General features: G+C 37.0%; 1 protein-coding gene across 1 annotated transcript in view; it reads left to right on the forward strand.

The window, feature by feature from the left end:
* The first annotated feature begins 222 nt into the window (after window positions 1-222).
* Window positions 223-27,398, forward strand: part of SLC15A5 (solute carrier family 15 member 5) — an 86,235-nt gene continuing 59,059 nt past the window's right edge. The window contains 4 exon segments of the mRNA XM_046664695.1: window positions 223-272; window positions 2,822-3,192; window positions 7,444-7,667; window positions 19,577-19,745. Coding sequence (XP_046520651.1) covers window positions 223-272; window positions 2,822-3,192; window positions 7,444-7,667; window positions 19,577-19,745 — 814 coding nt within the window.

The raw sequence follows: 27,398 nt of genomic DNA on the forward strand, positions 1-27,398 counted from the left end.
ACATGGGTTCACAGTCAAAAGTTAAAGAAAGACTGGCTTATAACTGATCCATACAAATGTAACTAACCAAAAGCAGAAGAATAGTTAAGTGAATGTGTATCTATTGATACAACCAGGAAAAATTATGTTTGCTTGGAGTTCATCATGGCATATTAAATGCTTATAACACTATCTACAAAAGAGGTAGAAAACATATTTTACAGCACAGTCATGTGCTACATAATGACATTTGGGTTGATGACAGGCCACATATACGACAGTGGTCCCATAAGGTGAGTACCATGTATCCTAGGTGTGTAGTAGGCTATACCATCTAGGTTTGTGTAAATACACTCTATGATGTTCACACAATGATGAAATTGCCTCATAATGCATTTCTCAGAATGTATCCCTGTTGTTAAGCAATGCACAACTGTAATTGTATACAATTATACTATTTAAATATTTAAAGCTTGGTAAGAAAACATAGTCATGGGGATAAATACATAAAAAAAAAAATGCTCCAAAGACTTTCCCTGTTTGTTTTTTTCTCTTATATCTACTTTTAGATATTTTCCAAATTGTAACTAATATACATACATTGCTTCTATAGTGGACAAAAAATATCACTTTATAAAGGCGGGGCATAGAGGGGAGAGGGACAGAGAACAAGTCTGGGATGGGGGAATACAGGGAGAGTTGCATAAAATAAAAGTATGCATAAGCCCCCACTGAAGGGCTCCAGCTTGCTGATAAAGAGGATGCCATTCAATATTCCCTACCAAGTGTTACTCTCAAGTGGAAGTGGTACTTGTCCTGTAAGCTCACTCTGAGCTTGGTATTAAGGAATACCAAAAGAGATGTTTTCCTGTTGCTTCAACTCTATTCAGCAAATGCTGTTACTCTCCCTAACTCAACCACCCAGAAACCATAGGTTTCCACCACCTGTGGTCTGTTCTTGGACAAGGATACTCAGAGGAGCCAAAGAATTCAAACGTGACCATCATCAGGTCCTGGGAAGGGGCAGCACAATCTCGCCTGTGAAATAACACTGCAGGAGTCCTTTGTTAGGTGCTGGCTCAATATATCAACCAGTGTCTGGGGAATGACTTTCCTTTGTATCTGGAGCAAACATAGAGTATCACTTACGGTTCTTTGTAAGCCACAGAAACCAAATGTGGCTAACTTAATCAAACCAAAGTGGATTGGAAATTGAGTCCTTTACGGAAGGAAAAGCTAATTGTGCCTCCTGAAGGATAAGAACCAGACAGGCACTGAGTTCTCCATCAGAGCCTCAAGGGCAATCCCTTTTTGGGTATTGACATCTGAATGACTCAGCTTCCACCACGTCCAATCTTTAGTCTTTCGCTTAAGATTAAAATTCCTGGGAAGAAAAAGTAAAAGGACTATCTTTGACCATGTGCTGATCCCCTTGGCCAGAATAAAAGGGATACCCTGATTAACAGCCACACAAGGATCTATGTAACAGATGGAATTATTCCCCAAAAGTAGGATGACCACATGTTGGGGTTTGCCCTAGACAGTCCCAATTTATATCTGCTTTTCAGGAATAACTATAAATATCATCGTTTTCACTCACAAAAGCATCCAAGTTTGGATAATAAATTGCATTATTACTCTATACAAAGGAAAAATAGGGCATTGTTACCCAAGAGGAAGGAAGTGATGCTGAGCAGATGAAAATAGCTACCACCACAGTGAGACTATTAGAAGGGGTCAAAACAAAGTGTTCTGCTCCTAATCTTTCAGGTCAAAAGATAAGTATCAGAGTCAAAAGCTCTTATCAGTCTTTTGCTTCTGATTCCAACATGAAAATAACATTCCTATACTCACTCCCCATGTGTTATTGAATTATTATGACTTTGACCCAATAGTTCCATTCCCTTGTCTTCCTGTGTCCTTGCAGTGAAACCCCTAAAAGTTGAAGTGTTCTCTTTTACTGCTGCTTTTTTAGCTTAATTGGTGCTCTCCTGCTTTCCAAAATAGAATGCTAACATCCTTTCACCCAGCTGGAGGGTCAGGGTGACACCAGACCCAATATTCCCCAAAGCGTGTGTAGGATGGTTGCTGCATCCCTGTTGCTGACTAATAATAAGGAGTCAAATAGCATCTTTTGATTCTGATTTCCTCCGAGAGGCTGTTCTACAAGCGTGGGGTCAACTTAAAGGAAGAGGGTTTTTGTTTAATATTTTCTCCTTTCATTAGTACACTTAAATTACTTTCTTGCAAACTCTGCTTGTTACCTAAATGTACTGGCACTTTTGTTACCTAATTAGCTTTCTTATCAAAATTCCAACCAAAAATAACAAGAAATGTAATAACGATAAGGTATCCTGCCCCCTCAAAACAGATTTCCTTTCACGCTTTATCTCTTGTTACTGTTCTGGCTTGTTTAATTAAAGTATCAGAAATTATTAGACTCAAATTATTTCTTGATCTAGTGCTCAAATTCTCCTGAAAAACTGCTTCTCCTGACTCAGTATTTAAACCTTTATCAGTGTGAGGCAGATGAGTTTCCACACGTATGCAACTGGATTAATGTAAATCAATATAATTTTGGAGAAAGAGCCTAATTTAGCCTCTGAGTAATTAGACAAACATATCAGATTGGGCTACCCTGAGTTACCAGGACTGTTTGAATAATCATGTCTCCTCTCCTGTGCCCTTGGATGATCACAATGAACAGCATTAATGTGCAAAAACCCTTACGAAACTTTAGCATGGAGGTGTGAAATTCAAAGCAAAGTTATTATTTATTTTTCAGTAGAGGGGTGAGGTAAAAATCACCAAGTTCAAATCACTAACATAAGCTGTATTCAAGAGAGGTAGTCAAGTCTGTTACAGATTTTAAAATAACTGATGAGAAAATACCCTTAAATCACAGCTTTAAGAAGGAGAAAACTATAAGACATGTTGGCTGTTTCTCTTCATCAGACTCTGCGAAAAAAATTCAGGTTGGAATCTGTTTGCTTCTGGTGGAGCTGTGTGAGAGGTTCATTTTCTTTGAAGTTGTCTGCAATATGAACCCTTTTTGCGCCATCAAGCTTGGCTATGGCAACTCCCAGGCAGCCATTTTGAACTTGTGTTTTACTGGAATTTCAATACTCACCCCTGTGTTTGCGAGATGGCTTGCTGATGTCTGTCTAGGAAGAAATAAACTGGTATATATTTGTTTATTTCTACATTTTCCACGTGAGTGTCCTCTTCTGACTGTATTGTTTTGCAACCTAATTGGATAGATTTTTGTTGGAAGTTTTAGTTCATGTTATTCCTAACTTGCTCTTAGCATAAAATGTGATAAATGAAGTGAGAATGTTGTTTCAATTTATTTCATTCTCTGTATTATTTGAGAGATGCTAGTAAATGTTCGTGCGTGTGTTTGTGAGGAAGCTTTAATACCTATATCATTGCATTGATTATATTTCATAATAATTACCTCTTTATGTGTCTGTCTTCTGTACTCCTTAGAAAACTCTCCTTTTCCCCCTTCCTACTCCAAGTCTAAATTTGTGACAAATTCTATGTGAAACATGAAGTTCATTTGCTTCACAACTAAGATGAAATGTGCTAAAAAGGTTTTTAAAGTTCATGTGGAATAATTGAGGAATGTTCTCATCAAAAGGTGGTCTTTTAATTAGTCAAATAGTAATTAAGATTGCATATGAAGACATGATTTCTATATTATGAACTATAGTTATTCTAAAAAAAATGAATTAATTCAAATCCTACAGTGTGCTTCTTTATATAGAAAAATAAATATATTCACAAAAGCTTGGGAGTGAATTGATTGCTACAAATGTTGGGGAAATATCAAGATTGTTTGATATTTGATGAACAATCTAGAATTTTAGGCTGAGAAGTTCAAGTTGTTCTCTAGACAACAAGGAGGCACTGAAGATACAAAGAAAACATTTGGGAAGTGTTTTCCTTCAGTAAACAGGATGGGCAACCACAATGAGAGGTTAAATAGACAGAGACCAGAACTCTCAGGATGATGGTCTAGACAACGGAGATGTGTCAATCCAGGAGAGAACATGGGAAAAACCAAAAAAACTCGGAAACTAAATAAAGGCACAAATATGATAGAGGAACAAAAATTAACTCCGAGTTTCTGAGCTGAGGAACTCAGGAAGGTGGTGTGCTGTTCACTAATACTGAGAAGTACAGCATAGATGCAGGTTTAGGGGATGGGGGAAAAGATGAATGAGGAAGGGATGGATATCAGGTAGTCAACATATCACACAATTTCAGGCATGTGATGACTTGCCATTCACAGGATCGATTAGAGGGTGATTCAAACTTATAAACCTCTTCCCTGCTTTAGTTCCAAAAATTAGAATAATTTGAAATAAAACTTAAGTCACTGCATGGTAATGAATATTCTTTATCCAGTCCTATGTGCCGGGCATTGTTCCAGGATTTCGGAAGGTAACAGAGAAGAAAGCAGTCTCTTCTCTGCTGAAGTTGACTTTCTGGTGCAGGGAGAGAGAAAAGAAACAATAGATATGCCATATGTTAACGAGTGTTATGATGAAAAATAAAGCTGGTCAAGGGGATGAGATGCACTGGACAGTGACAAGGTTGCTGTTCTGTAGGGGGTATTGTTTTCTGATAAGTAGGCATTTAAGCAAGGGCTTGAATGATCTGCCATTCTTACCTTGGTAACAGGCCATATCAGTAGGGGTTGGTAACGTGGTAATTCCTATCAGTCTAAATTCCTGTGTAAGTCATCAGACTCGGACTAAAGGTCCACCTTTGGAATTTGGCAAATAAAGACCTCAGTCAGTTCCCGGTCTATTCATCTTCTTACTAAAAGTTATTTTCTTGTGTCCCCTACTCAAGGCTGCCATCAAATTCCAGCTGATGAATAAATATCAGAGGTTCTATCAAAAATATATTTTCTGTCTGAATTGCTACAACCTTAGCTCAAAAACGCAGCTTTCTTTTTCTTGACCGTTACCATGGCCTACTGACTGGACCGTCAGTTATCAGTGACTCCAGTCCATACACCTGTCTATCAATAACATTGACTTCAGGAAAAAACAAACCTATATATTGACTTTATTATCTAAAACATAGAATCCAGCTTAGGACATACAAACCTTTACAATCTGTCCCAAATTTACCTCTCCAGACTTCGGTCTCAATAGATGAACTCAACCATGCTGAACTTCTCCTTGCCTGCTTTCCTCCTTCTTTAATCTTACAAGTCCTCTTTTCTAGGCCTGAAATTGTCACCTTCCTTTATCTTTCCACTCTGTATCCAAAAAGTGAAAACTTCTGCCCTTCCTTCCAGACCCATATAGGTTTGTTGCTTGCTTCTCTGTGCTCAGCCACACTCTGATCATCCCTCTATGACTGCATTTATTCCACTACAATGTAGTTGTCTACCTGCATGTCTGCCTTCTCTGATGGACTCATTAGCTTCTGGAGAAAAGAGCCAGTGGACCCCACTACTCTTGACACATCTTGGTGCTTTATACAGAGCTACACGTACAGGTATGCTCATTATGTGGAGCACAATACCACGGATCAAAGAGAAAACTTTTTATCATAAATGTCATTGATTTGTATTCTTACTACATCAATTTGACAGCTGATAGAAATAAAGTTTTGATCTAATGACATCAGTATATTATGACATTTTCTTAAAAGATAAAAACAAAGTGCCTTTTTAATGGACACAAAGGTACCACTAAAAGTGCTTTGTCTCTAAATAAATGGTTGCTGCAAGAAGCAGTTTCTCTGTCCATCCTCTTTGGATAAGCCAGGCCTCATGTCACGCTTCCAGAGACAAAGACTGAGTGACAGAGAGAGAGCAGTTAGTTCCACATCTGGCTAACCTTGATAGGAAACATTTCAAACTCAATCATTTAAAGGGCCTACACTCATGGTAAACCAACCTGTTATCAAATAACTATTGTGTGCATATATTTTTCACATTGTGAAACCCACTGTAAGGGAGACAGAAACATTAGGCCAAACTTTTGTCTTGAAGGAGCTTATAGTCTGATTTAGAAAACTAACCACATAAAGCAACCATATAAAAAATTTATACAAAACAATATGAATGCCACATGAAGAAAATGGAAGACACTACTAACATGGAGAGGCTATTTTTCACTAATCAAACCGACAAAAAAAAAATTAATGATTTGACCACTTGACAACAGGAATTCCAAGAAGAAGGAGATTACATCTGGGTTATTCTATAATATTAGGCAAGTCACTTAACCTCATTGAACCTTGGCCTCTTTCTTTAAAAAAAGATGCTTCATCATGGGTTGACATGAGTTTTATTCATGTTTATGTTGCTGGTTTTACGGTTAAATGGAGCATGTAGCTGGAATATTAACACTTTGAGTTTTCATGCTTTCCTGAATTTCTCTTTGCAACCTTTAAACTTTAGTCCCTGATTGATTGCATTAAATCCATTATGAGAATATTACTTAAAGTTGTATTATAATTGCAACCTCCACTAATTATTCAGTACTATAGCAGCAAAGTTTTATTTGTAAGAATTCAGTTATTTTTATACTTATATCCACTATAAATTTGATGTTCTAGTCAGTAAAATGATGCAATAAAATAAATATTTTCAAAAAAAAGAAAATCTATAACCTGACATCACAAAGTTTTTCCAAGATGAAACAATATGGTATGCAAAATGTTTTGCAGAACATAAACAGCTTAGCAAAAGTATGGAATTGAATTATAATTTCTATTAGACAAGAAAAATCTTCCAGTATGGTCTCTGCAAGATGAAAGGGAGAAGAATACTCAACCCTCTGTTATCACTTTCTGTCCTCCCCTCTTTTCCACTTGTACTGCGTCACTCAACCTCACATCCTTCTCCTCAGCCTTCTCACCTCTGTGTGGGACAAAGAAAGTTCCACCGAGCTGCATGAGAAGTGAGAGAAATAAGAAGGGCATTAAAAGGAGAAAGAGAAGTAGAAAAGGAGAAGAGAGTCTATGTTCTCCTCTAACTACGATGATGTTCTCCTTAAAACGCTTTATTTAACAGGCTTCTAAGGTGTCTGAGATCATGGAGCTTTCTATCACTCTCTTGATTAAGAACAAATAACCCTTGTTAGCAGTGGTTTTCTCTGGGGGTGGGATTACAGGAATTTTTAGCTTCTTACATGATATATTTTTGCATAGCACTAATTTTGTTAAAATGAACATGATTTGTGTATACATTCTGAGAGTAAAGATAGTTCAAGCTTGGGGGTGACTAGGACTCTGGATTAGTTAAAGTACATATTGGAGGAAATTTTCACGTTTAGAAAAATCATGCTATCTCCTGAATTGCAATGATTAACACATATTTTAATGACAATCATATAATGATGCTACTTACAGAGAGAAAACCTTATTTACGATGTGATTTGGTGATTCAGTTGGTCTGTGCCATATTTATTCTCACTTTTTCTCTATTTACAGGCACTGCTTTGCTATCTGTGGTTGCTTTCCCCTTGGAAGATTTCTATGTGGGTATTTACCATACGATTAACAACATACCAAAAAACGAGTGGAACAGGCTGTTTTATGTACCACTGTTGGCCATCTGCCTCACCACGGGAGGAATAAGAGGCATCATTTGTCCACTGGATGCTTACAGCCTTCAGGAGTATGGATCACAGAAATGAATGTCTTTTTTTAATTGGTAAGTAACACTGGTTAGGAGAGAAAACAAGGTTTATGACATTCCTCTCCCTTTTGGGATTTCTCATTGTTTGCTCTCCAGTCCCATTTTGATGGTAGTAGTTCAGTCTTTGTCATTGGTTGGGCTGGGTAATTGACAATGTGATGGTGCCTGCGGCAATGATTCAGTCAGAAATCGTCGGAGCATATGAGTCAGATACAGACCAACACAGTTTACCAGAACCTTCTAGAAACTCATTGAGAAGTTTGACCTCTAAGTAAACAAGTCTGAAGTGGTTTGTCATATTGAATAGAACGTGGCTTTGGAGATGAAGAGGGCTGAATGGAATTCTCACCTCTACTTAGCACAAGATGCCTGACCTTGGTCAAGCTGTTTATTCTCTATAAGCTTCAGTTTAATCATTTTTAAAGGGTTTATAATAATACCTCTTCTTGGGTTTTATTAGAGGTAATAATGTGGAGATCACTGGCAGAGAATCTGGTACATAATAGGTGATCAATACCTGCTAGCTGTTGTTATTACTTATTACATCATAATTGACTAATTTGGCAGGGGTTAGAAATTCACAGGCCAGTGCAGAGAGAAGATGAAAAGGATGGAAGAAATGTTTTGCCCTTTGTTAAAACATCAACCAGCACCTCTGTTTTGCATTCACTTCACCCCAACACCTAAAAGAGTTTGTATTCCATAAAAATCACCTTTGAGAATCTTTGTCTCTCTCAGTGAGTTCTTGTGCAGTTTTATGTGTTTTTAAGGAACCAATTTTTATTATCAACTACAAATTCAAGAGAAAAATTGAAATTTTGTTCTTAAAGTAGAGAATTTTAGCATTTAATAGAGAATTTTGTTTTTGTTATTGGTACTCATTAGTGGATGTCAAATAGATCTGACATACGTTGTCTTCTGTTTCCTCTTTTCTGTGAAATGGGTTGCCAACATTTTTCTAAAGTACTGTCTTTCCATCAATGTTAGTAACAGATAAAAGCAATGCACAGACAGCATCAGACAAAATGTTGAAGAAAATTCATATTAAAAGCATTAATTGAAAAAATTTTAGAATAAATGTTATCTAGGTATATGTAGCTATCCAGGGCAGGGTGTTCGTTCATTTCTTTCTTTCTTTTTTTCTTACTTTCTTTCTCTCTCTCTCTTCCTTCTTTTCTTCCTCCCTTCCTTCCTTTCTTTCTGTCTCCCTCTCTCTCTCTCTCTGTCTCTCTTTCTTCCTTCCTTACTTCCTTTACTTTCTTTTCTCCTTTATTCCTCTCTCTCTCTCTTTCTTCAATTATATTAATATTACAAAAGACTCAAGCCTATTTTGGATTAAGTCCAACGTCAGAGAATAATGCAGTTTTACCAAAGGTGGAAGGGACTTTTTACTTCCTTATAACAAATTCTGCCTCCTTGACCTGCCCAAAGGAGAAAGAAAAATCCTTCTTTTTTATTCTATTCGGAGGTTTTAATCCTTAATTAGCAACATCATTTTGATTAAATAAGACTCTGGAGGATTAAGACTGGAGAGCAATCAGTTGCTCTGAAAGATAGCTCTGGAGAATTTATTGTACTGTGGTCTTAGTCATTCAGAGTTGTGTTTAATCAAAGTGACATTTCTCAGTGTTGATTACAAAGGAGACATTATATGAATGAAATATTTCTTTTGGGAAACGGAGAGGACTCCCAGTGGGTTTGTGCTTTAGGACTTTGGGAAGGGGGTTGGGTAATGGGGTGAAAATGAATTTCTGCAGCTGTGAGGAGCCAGGCTAAATGTAGGATGAACACGTTTTGATTTGGTTACTTATTATTTCCTAACGTCATTAAAATCTCTGATAAAAAAATCATGCACTATTTTTAAAAGCTAAAATGAAAGCACCTAGAAATCTGTATAAAGAATCAGAGTATTATTCTTTAATGTGATAAAGGACTATTTAGATGGCAAGTCCTTGAAGGCTGAACCTGGCTGTTTCCGTTTTTTGTGGGTTTTTTAAGTTTAAAAACAAAACTACAGGAAAACTTTTATGAACAAGCGCTTGTTGCAACTTGTAGAAATGAATGCTAACTCTATTCCTGTACATACTGCAGGGGTTGGCTGCAAGATGGACAGACATCCTGCTGGGCAGCCAGATAGCTGGTAGATCCTGGCTCTATCACTTAGGAGTTTTATGATCTTCAGCATGTTCCTTAACCGCTCAGAGCCCCAGGACCCTCAGCCAGCTTGCACGGCTGTTGTATAGCTTATATATAAAGAATTCCAGCACATTATAGCTTTTCAAACCATGTTCGCTACTGCTATTATTAAATGACAAATGTCATCAGCTAAAATCATTGTCCTAATTCTGGGAAAGAGGGAACCCATTTAGGAGGAGGTCATCTTTAAAATGGGCAGCCGTTAACTTATAATCTATGTCTCCAAGTCAAAAATGCCTCTAGAAATTATAAGCCTGGTTAATATAACGAATTGCAGTCATGTCTTTAAAAAACAACATACTACTTGAATCTATAACCACTTGAAAGCTGCCTCCAGTTCTATTTTCAGCACAGATGTCAGATGTTCATAGTTACAGGACCTTTAATGAGATGTGTCATTGCATCTATACCACCTAAAGCTTCCCAATGATCCTGTTAAGTAGTATAGACTGGAAGTCTCAGGCATTGAAAGCACTGCTTCCGAGTAGAGCTGCCAAATGTAGGTGAGAAAACCACTCCTAGCCAACATTGCCATCTGGTACTGGATCTTCCTCAACTATGTACCTCATTGAAAGAATAAAGCTAAACTCCCTAAAATCAAGAGGCATAGTAATCTGCCAACATCTTTATGTAATTATCCAGATCAGAACCTGGCTCTTTCAGCATTTTCCAAAATCTGAGGTGTACAATTAAGAGTCACCACACTGGAGATCATCTAGGCAAATACACCTGTGCAGAATCTTTTCTAGAAGCAAAAAGAAAGGTGGATAATTAAGTCTTTTCATAAGCATAATTTTAAATTCTACCACAATTAACCTCAAATCTTGCTTTCACATTTCTCTACTTCCTTTACCTGATAATTTGCATCCCATCTGCATATCATAGTCTGTTGCTAACCAGTTACCAGAGTGAATTATGCATGATTTAAAGGACCAAATAGGATATAGCTCAAGTTTTTGAAAAATTCTAGAGACTGACTTATTGCATCCCAGAAATTTTGAATATCCGGTACTCAAACTGACCCTACGTAGTATCTGTTTTATATGAAAAAGTTTTGATTTTAATACTTACTTACTCGTATTTAGCATCTTGTAACTTAGGGAAACACTAGACGTAAAAACTTATTATCCCACAGCATTTTTCCAGAAGCTGTTTTAACATTCACTTCAGCGTTGTATGCAAGCAGTGATTCTCATCCTAGATGTACATGAAAGCCGTCAGAGGCCTCTTCAAAAATCCTGGTGCCTGGGCCCTGCCTTCAGAGGTTCCGAGTATATCAGTTTGAGGTGGGTCCCAGAGATCAAGATTTTTTTAAAAGCTGCCTAAGTATTCAGGTTTGAGAACCACTGCTCTCAGACAGTGTTGCCTAATTTTAAGAATCACATGAGGGCTTTGTTTAAAAATGTTTCCTAGGCCCCATCCTCAACCTCCTAGATGAGAATTTCTTGGGAGCATAACTGGTGAAACAATTCCAGAGACATAAGAGCATTCCAAAGTGATCTAGAAAGAGCTTTTAAAAGAAATGGAACTAAACACTGTTTGAGTGCACCCCCTGGGTGCCAGCCTGCTTTGGAAACTTTTCATGATTCATAGCAATTTCTTACCCATTTAGAAATCTGCCTGAATGAAAAATTCTACCTAATCCTTGAGAAGAGAAACAAAATATGAATCTATGTTATTCAGCAATAGCGAAATCATAATTTATAAGGTGCATTTCAGCCAACGAAAGCAAAGCAGCTCATGGGATAATCTTATTAATACACATTAATACTCAAAATATCCTCTGAGTTGCATACTGAGGAATAGCCTGTAAATAACTTTAAAAAAATCACTAGACCTTCCAAAATTCTATTTGCGTGGGCTGTAGCGAAGTTTAACAAATGCTACCCGCTCACTCTAATAACAGCAGGCACCTCCTTCTTCACCTTTGCTAAAATTGTAAGCCTTCAGGAAATACACTCAGAATTCCTCTCCAAAATAGAACTATGGATACCAAAGAATATTGAGGAAAAAAAGAAGAAAGACAAATTTCTTACTGCTTCTGTTGCCTCCTGCTTTTCCTTAAGCCCTGTTTGGTTGCTTTTAAACTTGGCAGGTGTGTGAGTAAGGACTTATTTTCATCAGTAAACACACACTGGTTCAAAGATCTTACACTCAGGAAATGAGAAAATGACATAAACACTATTAAAATTGGGATGTTGACAAAAGAAAGGGAAAAAAGAGACAGGGAATGACAGCAAGTTAAAAGAGTGAGAGAGCGCCAGCCCTGATAGCCTAGTGCCATGCTGTGGTGGTGGCTCACATAGAAGAACTAGAAGGACTTAAAACTGGGATATACAACCATGCACTGGGGCTTTGTGGAGGAAAAAAAAAATAAAGAGGAAGATTGGCAACAGATGTTAGCTTAAGGTGAAACTTTACCAGCAAAAAAAAAAACAAAAAACAAACAAAAAGAGCAAGAGGGAGAGAAAGTCAAGCATGCCCCAAATTTCTTAATTAAAAATATAACTATTATCTTAATCTTGCTGTCTATTCACCAAAACCAATGATCTACCTTTATTAAACTGCCTTTCATTTAACAGCGTTGTTGAAAAAAAATTATAGATAAAAAATAAGAACTGTAAGGGCCAGCCCCATGGCTGAGTGGTTAAAGTTGCATGCACCCCACTTCAGTGGCTTGGGTTCACAGGTTCGCATCCCAGGTGCAGACCTACTCCATGAGTCAGCCATGCTGTGGAGGTATCCCACATACAAAGTAGAGGAAGACTGGTGCAGATGTTAGCTCAGGGCTAATCTTCTTCAAGCAAATAAAAGAGGAGGATTGGCAAGGGATGTTAGCTGAGGGCGAATTTTCCTCACATACACAAAAAGTGAGGACTGTAAGATTTCCCTTTGCTCCTTCTTTCTCCAAATTCATGACAGCCAGAGTGTTCTTTGAAGAACTTTGATGGGCCAATGGTTATGCTAAAAGAAGCAAGAGTTCACAACAGCCATCCACCGTGAAATCAGAGCCCAAGTGTTTCCCTGACTCTTCTAAGTCATCCAATTTTATCCCATTGAAGAGCCGCAAATCCCCAATGAATTATCTCAATATTTTTAAATACAGAATAAAACATTCTCTTTGAACTCTTCAAATTGTTCACTACTGCTATGAAGACCTGCAAGTACCTCCCCTCACTGACACCTTTTCAAGTTAGGAAAGATCATTTTAAACTGTTTCTCTAAAATCACTTAAAATAAGTCTGAAGCATGTCAAAATTGGTCAGTCTAAGAAATGACAAAATATTTGAGAGACTTTAAAAATTACTACAAGATAAATTAAGGTGAATGTTTAAAGTAAATAATCTCAAAAGGATTGCTGAGTTTTGCAGCAACAAGTTTTGTTTCCTTATTTGCATTCAACACCATAGAATCATAAAGACAGAAAAAATTACCACTTATTTGCAGTTCCTAGTCTGTATTTAAAAGTAGACTAAAGAAACTTATTTTTACTGCTGCTTTCAATTTTCCTTAATCACTGGTATTTGTTTTGCTTTAGTGCTTTGCTCTCTGACTTTCTGGATGAGAGGTGCTTTATATATTCAATTTGCTAGTGAGCTATGAGATGAAAGGAGTCTTAATGGTGAGTTTGAAGACTGTGGATTTTTATTTATTTTATTTTTTTACAGTTGGTACATATACAATTTCACCTTTAATTATCTTTGGCTAGTCCTGTCCATGGATCAACAAAGACATGTATAAAACATGCCTGTACTAGGTCATTCTTTCAGAAAAGTACACAATCAAATAGGTTGGGTGGCATTCGTTAAAACGCATTTAGTACTTTATGTGAAATCTCTTTCCATACATAGATACTCAGCACCATAATTCTTTGGTTTCTAACTACCTTTCACAAGATTTAAGTCTTGGAATAATTGTAATTTTCCTTGACCCTCTTTAGAGTAATTCAGTTTACATCACCATATTGTGTACTAAAGAGTCACACAGCGTCCTCCTGGATTTTCTCAGCAATACTTAGCATTAAAATAAAGGGTTTCCTTGGGGCCAGCCTGGTGGCATAGTGGTTAAGTTCACGCACTCTGCTTCAGCAGCCTGGGGTTCTTGGGTTCTGATCTCAGGTGCGGACCTACACATGACTTGTCAAGCCATGCTGTGGCAGCATCCCGCATACAAAACAGAGGAAGACTGGCATAGATGTTAGCTCAGTTACAATCTCCTTCAAGCAAAAAGAGGAAGATTCGTAACAGATGTGAGCCCAGGACCAATCTTCCTCACCAAAAAAAAGAGGAGGTTTCCTAAAGATTGAAAGAATTATAACATTGCTTTCATCTCTGGTTTCTCTCAGTTGCTCAGCCACAATTCAAGTGTGCAGCTTGCAACAGCATGAAAGGATGACCTGAGGCTGAGCCTAGGGACTCCATCCAGTAGTTCTAGAATATTCTAACTCTGTAGCACATCTACATTGTGACAAGTTTCTATTAGTGGATTACAGTAAATCAATTTCCTCAGCATGGCCATCTTTGATATTTGATTACTTTCCTCGGTGAATTAGTGAAAGTTTGTTTACGTTGTTTGTTCGGTTGATTTGTTACAAGATGCCATGCTATCTATCAAGTGGTTATTTCCTATTTGTTGTGGACCTAGAGCTGTGCTACATCCCATGGAGACAAAGAAGTGAACATAAAGAATAAAGTGTTGCTGTCAGGGATTTGACAATCTATACGAGAGAAGACAAAACCCACAGTAGTGAAATAATTGGAGAACAAATATTTACTTTAGAGGTTCAGAGAAGAAAGCGAGTAGAATATTCAAGAAAGTATTGAAGAAGAGAGATTTGATATGGGACTTCAAAAGTGAGACAGGGCACACCCAGGAACACGAGAAGTTACAGGAGTGAAAATGAGTAAGCGTGTTTACTGGAGAGTGAGGGGACAAGCCTCAATGGACACAGCTCCTTTCCAAATGTGTATCACGTATCTGTCCATCTCTGTCCCTTTCATTTGCAACCACCTTGGTCCAGTCCACTCTTAGCTCTCATCCAGACTATTAAAATAGCTGTAATTGGTCTCTTTACCAGGGCCCATCTACAATTCATAAAGATGACACAATAATCTTTCTTTCCATTTAAAATCAGATCATTTCAGGCCCCTGCTCAATTCTCTTCAAATGTATTCCCAATGCACTAGGAATAAAACCCAGATTCCTTACTATGGGCTTCAGGGTCCTAAGGGATCTGGACCACACTTAACTGCCGGATCTTCTCTTCTAAAGCTCTTTTCCTTTCTCCCTATGCTCCAACTTCACTGTTCTTTTTCTTCCTGAAATTGAGAGTGGAGAAAAATTCAGAACAGCAACAACATTTGCTTGGCACTGTGCAGCTAGTCTGTGTTCTTCATTCAGTCTTTGAAAAGACTCTGTCCAGCAGGTATGATCCTTATTTTTAAAATAAAGACTTGGAATTCCAGAGAGCCTAAGATCACAGATCATGTGACTATCAGAGCTATGACTCAAACTCATCTCTTCTGACCACCATTCTGAAAGGAAAACACAGTATTTATAATTAATGATATGTAAAATGTGGTGAGAGGCATGACTGAAAGGTAATTTTAAATGTTAAAGGCTGGATTAATGAGGAAATGGTGATGTCATAAAATCAATAACTGGAAAGAAATATAAAAAGGACACCTAGCCAGGTTAGCCTCTCCTTAGAGGCTGCACCAGAACAGGTGGCTTTTACTGCTGGCTCTGCAGCAACACAGCTGAGTCACTTCCGTTCTCCAGCGCTCAGATTTCCTCTCTGAAAAAGAGGGAGAAAATTTTCATTACCTTCATTTGGGTAAAGATTTCCCAAATACGACACTACGAGCATGATCTGTCAAAGAAAAAAAAAATAATTGGACTTCATCAAAATTAAGAATTTCTGCCCTTCAAAAGGTACTATTAAGAGAATGAGCCACACACTGGAGAAAATATTTGCAAATCACATATTTAATAAAGAACTTGTATCCACAATATATAAAGAATTCTTAAAACTCAATAATAAAAAAACCAAACAACTCAATGTTTAAAAAATGGCCAAAATATTTAAAGAGAAACTGCACCGAAGAAGATATACAGATGGCCATCAAGCACATGAAAAGATGCTCAATATGATTCGTCATCATGGAAATGCGAAATAAAACCACAATGGGATACCATCTATCAAAATGGCTAAAATTAAAGACCGACCATACCAAGCGTTGCCCAAGCTTTGGAGGTATTAGAACTCTCACACACAGGTGGTGGTAATGTAAAATGTTACAACCACTTGAAAACCATTTGAAAATTTCTTAAAATGTTAAATATACATCCACCATATCACCCTGCCATTTCACTCCTAAGTTTTTACTAAAGAGAAATGAAAGTCTATAGCTATACAAACACTTACACATGAATGTTGATAACAACACTATTTGTAATAGCCATAAGCTGGAAAATGTCCATCAACAGATAAATGGATAAATAAGATAAGTTGTAATATATATATATATATAATGAAATATTACTTGTGAATAAAAAGGAATGAACTACTGATAAACATGACAACACGGATGACTCTCAAAATAATTACGCTAATTGAAAGAAGCCAGGTAAAATGAGTGCATACTTGATAATTCTATTTAATTGCAAACTAACCAATAGTGACAGAAAAGATCAGTGGTTGCCTGGAGATGAAGAAATGGCAAGAAGAAGCAGTAGGGAGGGATTATCAAGGGACATAGGGAAACTTTTGGGAATGACGGATATGTTCACTGTCTTGAATGTGGTGATCATTTCATGGGTAGATACATAGTCAAAACTTATCAAATTGTACACTTTAAACATATGCAGTTTATTATATGTCAGTTATATCTCAATAAAGCTGTTTAAAAAAGAGAAAAAAGCAACAGTAATGACAGTATGGTATTGGCACAAGGAGAGATTAGCAGAAAGAATTGAGAATCAGGAAAAAATAACACGTTTACATGGCCAATTGATTTTCCAAAAAGCTGCTAAAAACATTCAATGGAGAAAAGATCATGTTGTCAATAAATTGTGCTGGAGTAGCTGTATATCATATAGAAAAAGATTACCCGTAACATCCTACTGAAAAATTAATTCAAAGTGGATCATTGACCTTACAAAAGATCTAAAACTATAAAACCAGTAAAAAAAAAAAAAAGAGAGAAAAACTTGTGACCTGCATTTAGAAAGTATTCTTTACACAGGACATAAAAAGCATGAACCAACAAAAAAATTGATGAGTCAAAATTTATTAAAATTAAAAACTTTTGCTTATCAGGAGATTTTATTAAGAAAGTAAAAAGGCAAGCCACAGATTGGGAGAGAACATTTGTAGTACATATATCTGACAAAAGACATGCATGGAGAACATATAAAGAACTTTTACAAATCAACAACAAGAAGACAAATTACCCAACTGAAGGAACAGAGAGAATTTCCGGGATAGGCCAAGAGAGCAGCCCCATTCATTCCAGATCCTCCTTTTTATATCTTAAAAACCCTGACATAACACAGCAAACTTAGGAAGGTTCTGAAAGGTGGAAGAAAGAAGAGAGACTCTACCTAGAGATCTTGGAACTTGAGAGAGGACAGCAATGAGTTTTCCTTTTGCCAACAGTCAGGGCAATGGAGAAATCTATAACCTGGCAGCAGCGAGAGGTATGGTGGGGGCAAGGGTTGGGGGAGAGCTGGAGAAGCTCCCAGAAAAGTCTGCTCCCCTTAGGCAAAGTACTAGAAAAATAGTAGCCTAACATAAGAGACAATCTGTTTGACAATAGTTGCCCTACTTCAGACAAACACTCTGGAAAGACTGCATTCCCTCCGCCCCTCTGGCCCTATTGTTTCAGCAAGAAACAGGAATCTAATATTTTACACACACACGCACACAAACACACACACACATACACACACTTGAGCAGAAGCAGGCAGGGACACTCTGATTCCCCAGCCTGAGTGGTGGTGTTCGGGCCAAGCAAAGAGAGGTCTTCCATCCTCTGCCCACCAGAAACAGGCAGTGCTCCCATCCGCCCTCCTGGGTCCTGTCAGCTGGGCACAGCAGGGAACCGAGACTCCATTTCCAACAGCAAGTGGAATGAGGTGGGGTAAAGAGGCTGCTCCTCAATTAATTAACAATGTAATTCCTCCCTCTCCCTCCCCTCACTTTGCAGTACTCTTCTGAGCAACAGAGGAAATAATCCTGGGTAAAATTCAGCTCTCCACCTGTTCCGTTACTGTACTCACACAGGCAAACAAGTCTGGAGAAAAATGCCAAAATCGTGCTATGTTCACATTAAATTCATGACCAACCTCAAGTAGCCCGTTACCATCGCCTAGCAAGTTTACGGTTTCCACTCCTTCCCTATCGTCTTCCTCTGTGACTATTTCTGATCTTTTCCTTTCTTCTCAAGCCTTCAATATCCCCTTCCCATAGCCAGTCTTACCTGTTGACTCTGCTTCTTCTTTCATGTAGAGGAAAGTAGAGAAGAAGAAGGGAGAAAGCCAAAAAGGAAGGAGAGAGGGAAAGAAGGGAGGTAGGAAGAAAGGAAGGAAGGAAGGAGGGAAGGAAGGGAGGAAGGAAGGATCAATTAGAAGATGTACAGGAAATACCGTAGGATGACCCTGAATGGGTCACACTCTTGATAGACCCCATCCCCCTGAGTGTGGAAAACAACCTGTGACCAGATTCTAGACAACAGAACATGGCAATGATGACAGGATATCATCCCCTGATTCTGTTATGTTGTATGGTAAAGGTGAAGGGATTTGCAATGCAATTAAGGTCTCGAATCAGCTTTTGAGTTAATCAAAGAGGAGATTATCCGGGTATCCTGGGTGGGCCTGATCTAATCAGCTAAGCCCTTTAAATTTTTGTGATAATTTGTGTTCCAAAACTTAGATCTATTAGTGTTTGCACAACTGAAACATTTACCAAAATTCATAAAGCTATATATTTAAATGAGTAAATTTTATCATATTTAATTTTACCTCAATAATTGTTTTAAGTTAATGTTAAGACACCTCCTCCCCCCTGCAATGGGATTCTAACAGCAGGATTTATACCCAATGAAGGGTTGAGAGGGAGAAGTGATTTCCTCAGAACTTGCAAAACAGACCATTGGGATGGGTACTTATTTGTAATACTAATCTTTACAGGAGACGCTAAAAGTTTTATGCAAATGACACTCATTTCTTTGGTTTAATGCATGGTCTGGGTATAACCTGAGTGTTCCTGAGTTTTCCCATACTTTGAAAAGTGGAATAAATAGGAAGACCCAACTCCTTAACCACGTTACCTTTTCCAGGTTCAGTAGGTGTATTCAGCTATGTAGTATGGCTTCTTTAGCGCCACAACACAGAGTTGAGCAGTTGCTGTAGAGACCTTAGGGCCTGCAAAGCCTAAAATATTTACTATTAAGTGCTTTACAGAAAAAAATTTGTCAACTGCTGCTTTAGATAAAAGAGAATATACTATACGTCTATTCTAAAGAGGAATGAAACAAAGATAATGAAACTGATAAGACGTAGGTGATGTGGATACACTTATTAAGAACTCTAAGAAACAATATTTACAAAGTCTAACATGCCACTATTTTATAGCTTACATTTATGTAAAAGCATTCTAATTAGCAGCTGTTATTGGAAGTATCTCAATGATACTTTTATTTTCGTCTGTCTGTGTACCCCAATTTTTATTGGATCGTGAACCTAAATACAACTGCTATCTTTCCGGGAATATCTTACATCCGGCACTCAGGGGCCTGGGCTCTGGTTTTACTTGTTCCTTTTACGTCTACGCTTTTGGCTCTGATAACTTTTCATATGATGCACTATAACCTGATCTATCAGCCAGAAAAATGTAAGTAAATCACACTTTGCATTAAATTTTTTGGCTTTTATGGTTTTCTTGACACATCTCTTTTCTATTCGCTTCCCTATAACTTCACTTTCAACTCACAGAATTTGTAGATTCTGCCAGTTATTACACTTAAGAGTAACAATGTCTGCAAGAATCTCAAGAATCCTTATCTTCTTTTATTTTTCCCTTGTTAAAAAAGTTTTAATAATGGAATATTTTAAACATAAAAGTAGAAAAAAATCATATATGAACTCCATCTATCTAGCCTTCAGCTTCAACAATTATCAACCCATCTCCATTCACTTTTGCCCCATCTCACCTGGTAATTTTGAAGCAAAAACTAAATATAACATTTCGTTTATGTGTGTGTGTAATAATGACACTGTGATTATGTCTTTTTTAAAGTATTTAACATATATAACACACACACATATGGAAGGAGCGAATACCATCAAATATCTGGTCACTATTAAAATCTCTCTGTTTCCAATTTTTAAATTTATTTTGTTTTGTTTTATAGTTCAAATCAAGTCCAAACAAGGCCCATATATTGCAGTTGGCATGTATGTCCCTTAAACCATATATATGGCCCCTCTTCATCTCTGTCTCTCTCTTTTCATTTTTTTTTAAGAAATCTGAACATTTCATAGAGCATTTCCCATCATCTGGATCTTGCTGATTACATCCACTTGGTTTCATCCCACAGGTTTTCTCCCTCTGTATTTCCTGTAAATTGTCTGATAGACTTAGATGCTCTATCATATTCAGATTTTTTATTGAGGGGGGCAAAACTCCTTCATAGATGGCAGTATGTACTTCAGTCAAGAGGCATAGTATCTGACTATCTCTGTTTTCGCCATGTCAACATCCATTGATGACTTTTGCCTACTACTCTTTTGGGGGTTGCAAGGTAGTGATAGTCTACACTTCTTTTATTAGCTGAAGAAATAGAAATCTCTCTTCATCAACCATTTAATTACACAGAGGCACAGTTTATGTAAGAAGAAGAAGATAAATGTCTAATTCTTTCCCTCTATTTTTAGATTTTCAAAATAATGAATTGAGCTTCAATATCTTCTAAAGATGATCTTTAGCTGTTTTTTTAAACTATTACTGTTAATTCGTGGACTTAAATTTTTCAATGTGTTTCAATCTACTACAATTATTGATGCTCAAATTTTTCCATATTTGGACAGTGGGGTCGTCTTCATGCTGGTGCCTGAGTCCTCCAGACAAGCCTCTGTTATCCCCGATTGCTTCCCTGCTTTCTGGTATACCAAGATATTCTCTGGTCGTGATTTCCTCCCCTAAACTTTGCATCATCTCTTTCTCCAAAGAATTGTGTTTCCTTTTCGTGTATAACGGTATTTACAAACTACAGTCTTCTCAATGGGGATGCTTACATCCCCATTGTAGCTTGCAGCTTACAGCTTACAGCTACTTAGTCTATCACAGTTTCCAGGTCTTTTCAGTGCACAAAGCTGGAAATTTTTTTTCTTTCTAAGACAATGTACATTATGGAGGATAGTAATACCCTAACCAAAGCCAGTGCTACAGATTTTTACTAAACCTTACCAAACTCAGATCTTTTTCGACGTCTTCCCATGACAAAAATCCCAGTTCTCAATGACAGCAATATATTTGCATATTTGCTTTATCCTAATATGGCTATTGAAAACACTTTCAAGATTCTTCTTGCAGTTTTTTTCATGTTATAATCCCTGGGAATGTACACTAAAATTATTGTTTTAAAGTCACCTGGTATAGTCCTCTCTGTCTGGTTATCCCACTAACTTAACTTTAAACACAATTAAGCACATTTGTTCCATTTTCCTTTATGCTTTGAGGTATTTTTAAAATTTAAGTTTTTTAAATTGTGTATATAGTTTCATGTTTCTAAAAATCCATGTACAAAACAAGTTCGACTTATATTCATGTATCCTCTCATTCCTTTAGGTGTCCATTTACATATTTTTAAAGAATTCTTCTTCTATTATTTTAATAGAGGAAAATATTAAAATTTTACATATGTGTGCTTGTGTTTCTATGTATATGTATGTATTTTTGCCCCTTCTTATATAAGCAGTAGCATATTATCCATACTTTTCTCATGTGCTTTTTTCATTTAATATAACCTACGGATTGCTTCCATCGTATATACAAATATTCCCCATTCCTTTTTATAGCTGCATAGTATTCCATTGTGTGGTGAACTATTGTCTCTTTCACCAGTCTTATATTGATGGACATTTGAGTTTTTTCTTTACTTTTGTAGGTTCTAATGAATATCTTGGTGCATACTTCTCTTTGCATTTTTTTCCCAGCATATCTTTAGGATAGATTCCTACAAGTAGGATTGCTAAGTCAGAAAGTAAATCCATAGATAATTTTGCTATATATTGCCAAATTCCCTTCTGTAGTGGTTGTACCATATTGTGTTTTCACCAAAAATGTATGAGAACGCCTGTTTCCCCATAGTCCCTCCAACAGAGTATGTTATCAAGCTTTTGGATTTTTGCCAATTTGAGGATGGGAAATGGCATCTCAGTGAGGTTTTAATTAACATTTCTCTAATTATGAGAAAGTTGAACATCTTTTCATTGCTATAGAGCAATTTGTACTTTTTTTAAGTGAACTACTTGTTCATCTATCTAGTCCATTTTTTCTATAGGGCCTTGGATTTTTTTCTTTCAGTTTTTAGAAGATTTTTATATATTAGGGATATTACTTTTTGTCTATGATAGAAGTTGCAAATATTTCCCGTTTGTCACATATTTTTAACTTTGCTTCTTGAGTTATTTTGCAAGCATAAGACTTCCTAAGTTTTTGTTTTTTGTCTTTTGGGGAGGTTTATGTTTATAAGTCAAATTTATGAATCTCCTCTCTTACTGCTCATAAATTTTGAATCATGTCGGAAAAGTTTTCTTCACTCCCGGATTGTAAAGGAGTTCACTCATATTATCTTTGGGTACTCATATTATTTCGTTTCTTTTTTTTTACCTTTGCATCTCTGGCCCATTTGGAAATTGTATTAGAATAGGTTTTAAGAGTGAACTCAACTTTATCTTTTTTTTTGTATGACTATTAAGTTATCTAAACTCACTTATTAAAAAGTCTATATTTTCCCCACTAATTGGAGTTGTCATCTTCATTGTATACTGCCACTTGAATTTCTGGAGTTTCTATTCTGTTCCTTTGCTCAATCCATTCATCTGTCTTATTTAACTCTGAACTTAATTTCTAACATATTTTGCTTTTAGTAGTACTTTGACTACTGCCACTGTTTCTACTACTTATCTATACAACTACCACTAACAGCAGTGCAATCACTTGTATTTTTAAAAATTGAGCACATTCGCCAATGTTACTTTTGGTGTTACTTTGGTCATTTTGACCACACACCTGTGAGGTAGGTCAGAGGGGCATTGTATATCCTTTTACAGGCCAGACTCCATATGCTTTACCTCTGCTCCTGTAACACCCTGAGATATCTTTACCGTTTCATCTCCCACAGTATGTTGAAATGATCCCTTTATGAAAACGATTAGAAATTCCTGTGTCTTATAAATACTTGGAATGTGGCAAATGCTCGATCAGTGTTTGTTATTGTTAAACTGACTGCTGAAACGGAGACATAATTTAATTAAATGAGTTGCCCAAGACTTCACAGAAAATGGTGGAAGTAGAACCAGAAACGAGGTCTTATTTTTCTCAGTCTAGAGCTCATTTTATTACACCATCTACTCAGTCAGTGAAGCAGGGAAAATATCACCCCCAGAAGCCTCTGCACCTGTTCTCAGAGCTCTGTGGTCTGTGGATCACTGCTCAGCAGCACATGCGCTCCTGGTAGTCTGTGGAATGGGTTCAATGTGCAAAAATGCGTCTGAGACATTGTCTCTGTCAGACTCAAATAGCAGGAAAGAGGAAAATGTAAAGTATAAACGTTTATTGAAAGACCACTTTGGCACTTTCTGGAGTGTGTAATTATCAAATAATTCTGCGTGTTTGTAATATATATACATACATATGTACATACATAATTTTTAGATTCCAATTTTCTAAATAGCTGTGCAGCAGCCATCCATTCACTTCCCAATCTCCTATTTGAAAATATACTCAGCTGAATAAAGAAATACAATTCTTCAAATAACAGATCTTTATAATCAACTCTGTTTACTGCCAGCCTATTGTAGTTCATGTGTTACATATTTTAACATGTGATAAGGTAACCTTTCTGTGGACATTTACAAGAAAACATTTTATCAGCTGCAAGTAAAATTATAATAGAAAATGTTCACCAGTGGTGTACTTTACACAATACTCTACAAAATGAATATTCTGGAGTTGTTTTTTGTTTTGTTTTCTATTTCCAAGTTATAAGATCACCCAACTATGATGAAGTAAACTCTGTCTTCCTTCTAGCAAAGTATATAATCCTTATTTTGGCTTCTTTCTTTCTGATGACTAAATTGGAAATTCCTCAAAGCTGTAATTCAAAGCCATAGGTGACCTTAAAGAAATGATTTTTCATATGCTACCTTTTATTTTAAGGTAACTTTTCAAATGTGGACCATGCATTCCATTATGTTTAGCTGTCAAGCACAGCCTTCATTTGCATTTCTTCCCACCGCTATAATTTTGAGAACTGGCAGGTGACCAAAGAAGAAAAAATGTGCATCTACCATCTAGAGTGCAATGTAGGCTTTTTTTATTATAATTAAGTAGCATAGATATTCATGATTAGATCAAGGTCAGAGGAGCAGAACATCAGAGCCAAGGACTTAAAGGTACAAAGAATAGAAAAATTGCTAATATTTTTTTTTAAATAGTAATAGCTACAATCTTTAAGTTTTGCAATAAAACATTTAAAATAGCTCATCTGTTTTATTTTAAAATGTGCACGCCTGGTGTGTTTGCCGTGCACATTTAAAGTGGAGCTTGAAGTCTCAGTTGCATTTTCATTCCAGTTTTTTTTCGACCTCTCATTTCTGCTCCTGGTGCAGAAAAGCAATTTGAGAATTATAATGACAATGGATTTTTTTTTAAGCCTGAGTCTACATGACACCCAAAATTATTTGTACAGAAGGCATAAGTTTTCTATTAAGTCTAATGGATTAATCCAAGGAGGTGGTGTGATATTTAGATGCAGATGTTTTCAATAGGATATCCCTCCTAACATTCAGTGAGAACTCTGTGGTTTGATGGAACAACGCCTCCTCCCCTTAGGTACACACCTTATTATACAGTTCCTTTTCTTGCCCTCTCTAACTAGCTTATTGGCTCCCTCTCAGTCCAGCTAGTCAATTTAGTTTTGTTACTGCCCTCCCTTCTTTCCCTCTGACTTAGGACCCATCTAGCACCTCGCCCACTCTTTCTCAGTCTCCTAAGCTAACTTTTCTCCTCTGATACTCTCCTAACTGACAGGGAGCCCTAGGATTTCTTCAAGGGACCTCATCTCTTCTCTTCCCATCCTCTTTCCTTAAGTAATCTCTAGTTTCATGCCTTTTAATGCCAATGACACAAGAAACACTCAATTTCATATTGACTTCTCTCTTCACCTTGAAACTCACCTATGTGACTTCCTGTTTGACATTTTCACTTAGTTCTCTAATAGACACCTCCAAATTAACCTGACCAAAACTCGACTCCTGATTCACCCAACTACAAACTGACTGCTTTCTTGTTTTCTCCACCTCAGCGTGTCACCATCACCCCATTGTTTAAAGGACAAAAATGTAGTATTATCAAATCTTCGCATTTCTTCATCCATTCCCCATGTCAGAAAATTCTATTGATTGTTCAGAAACATATTCTGTTCACTTCTCCTCCTTGCTACTAATATGTCCAAGTCACCACAACTTCTTGCCTGTCCCCTAACTTCCTCTCTAGTCCCCTAAAATACATTGTCTACACAGCTATAAGAGTTTTAGAGTAACTTTTTAAACATTTACCTAATATGATATCTCTGAACTGCATAAAACTTTTTTTCTTTTTTGAGGAAGATTAGCCGTGAGCTAACTGCTGCCAATCCTCCTCTTCTTGCTGAGGAAGCCTGGCCCTGAGCTCCCATTTTCCTCTACTTTGCATGTGGGATGCCTGACACAGCATGGTGTGCCAAGCAGTGCCATCTCCGCACCCAGGATCCGAACCTGCGAACCCCGGTCTGCTGAAGTGGAACGTGTGCACTTAACCACAGCGCCACCAGACCAGCAACTGCATAGTGGTTTCCCATAACACTGGAGATAAACTCCAAGCTCCTTGCTTTGGCCTGTGAAGTCTGACTCCTGACCAACTCTTGGACCTCGTCTCCTTCCGATCTTCTTTTAACTGAGCCACTGCCTCATTGGCCTTTACTGTTCCCGAACCTCTCCCAGCTCATTTCTACCTCATTACGTGTCTGGCATATGCTTCCTCCACGTCTTCTTACCTACTTGCAGTCATTCAATTCTCAGTTCAAATTTCAACTCTTTAGGGCTCCTCTATACCCTACCACACAATGGGTCTCTATCTTATCAGTCCATTTTGTTTCCACCAGTGAACTTGCCATACTATTTTTCTGCTTGTTTAATCTCTCCCCCACCAGAAAAAAAACTCAGGGATTTGTAGGTCTTTTTCACTGCTATATTCTCAAGTCCTAGAAAAGTTCCTGGCACATAATAGGTACTTAATAAATATGTTGAATGAATAACAGATTGCATTCACATTTGTTTGGCATCAATTATGTACACTCTCAGTGCTAGTTAAAATTTTAGACCTCATTCATGTTTACTCATTTCTTGTTCTTAACAGTTTTGTTTTTGTGGCTTCATATCCCCATATCAGATACAAGTTTACTTGTTTAAATAAATTCGTGTTTCAGAGTATGTATTCAATTGAGCCAGTGCTACTCAGAGTCTGATCCATGGAGCAGGGCTGTTCAATGGACTTTTTGTTACCGATATGCAGACAAATAAATTCAGACACTGAGAGAAAACATGGAGAAATATTTATGGAAAGTTATATTTTTTCGTCTGTTGAATCTAATAATAAAAATATCAAGGCATATTTTGTTTGCCTTTGTCTTATTTTATTCTTTATGTATTTCATTTTTAGTGTATTTCACAAATGTATTGACATAATTGTTGAGAAATTTTTTTTAAAAACTGATCTTTTAACACAGCTGGTTTAAGAAGCACTAATCTAAGCTACTTTCCTTTAGAAATAATACAATAATGATATTTAACTGTTCAATAAAATTATTAAATTTATCATGAATTAAAAGCAGATTCAAATTTATCTTGCAACAGACAGTGATTTGTTTATACAAAAAAGGAATAGAGAGTTTAAAACATTATATTCAATATAATGAATTTAAAAAGTAAAGGAGAAATTGGGGAGAATCTCTTTGCCAATAGTCTTTCACCATGCACGTAGTTAGCATTTCGTAATAAAGCCTGTTTGAAAGCATAGAGTAAGTTGTAACGATGCCAGTAACAACCCTACTATCTGAACAGCACTGTTTTGCAAGAGCAGAGCAGAGAACAGTTGATGAGCAACAGAGACAAGCTCATAAGCAGAGGTCAGGAAGTTAAGCTCCTAGCCCAGACCTGTTCAAATTCAGTATCTAGACTGTTCATGAAAACATTCTCAGTTCTCAACTTACTAAAACCTTAA

This window comes from Equus quagga, chromosome 1 (genome assembly GCF_021613505.1).
Source record: "Equus quagga isolate Etosha38 chromosome 1, UCLA_HA_Equagga_1.0, whole genome shotgun sequence".
Taxonomy (NCBI): Eukaryota; Metazoa; Chordata; class Mammalia; order Perissodactyla; family Equidae; genus Equus; species Equus quagga.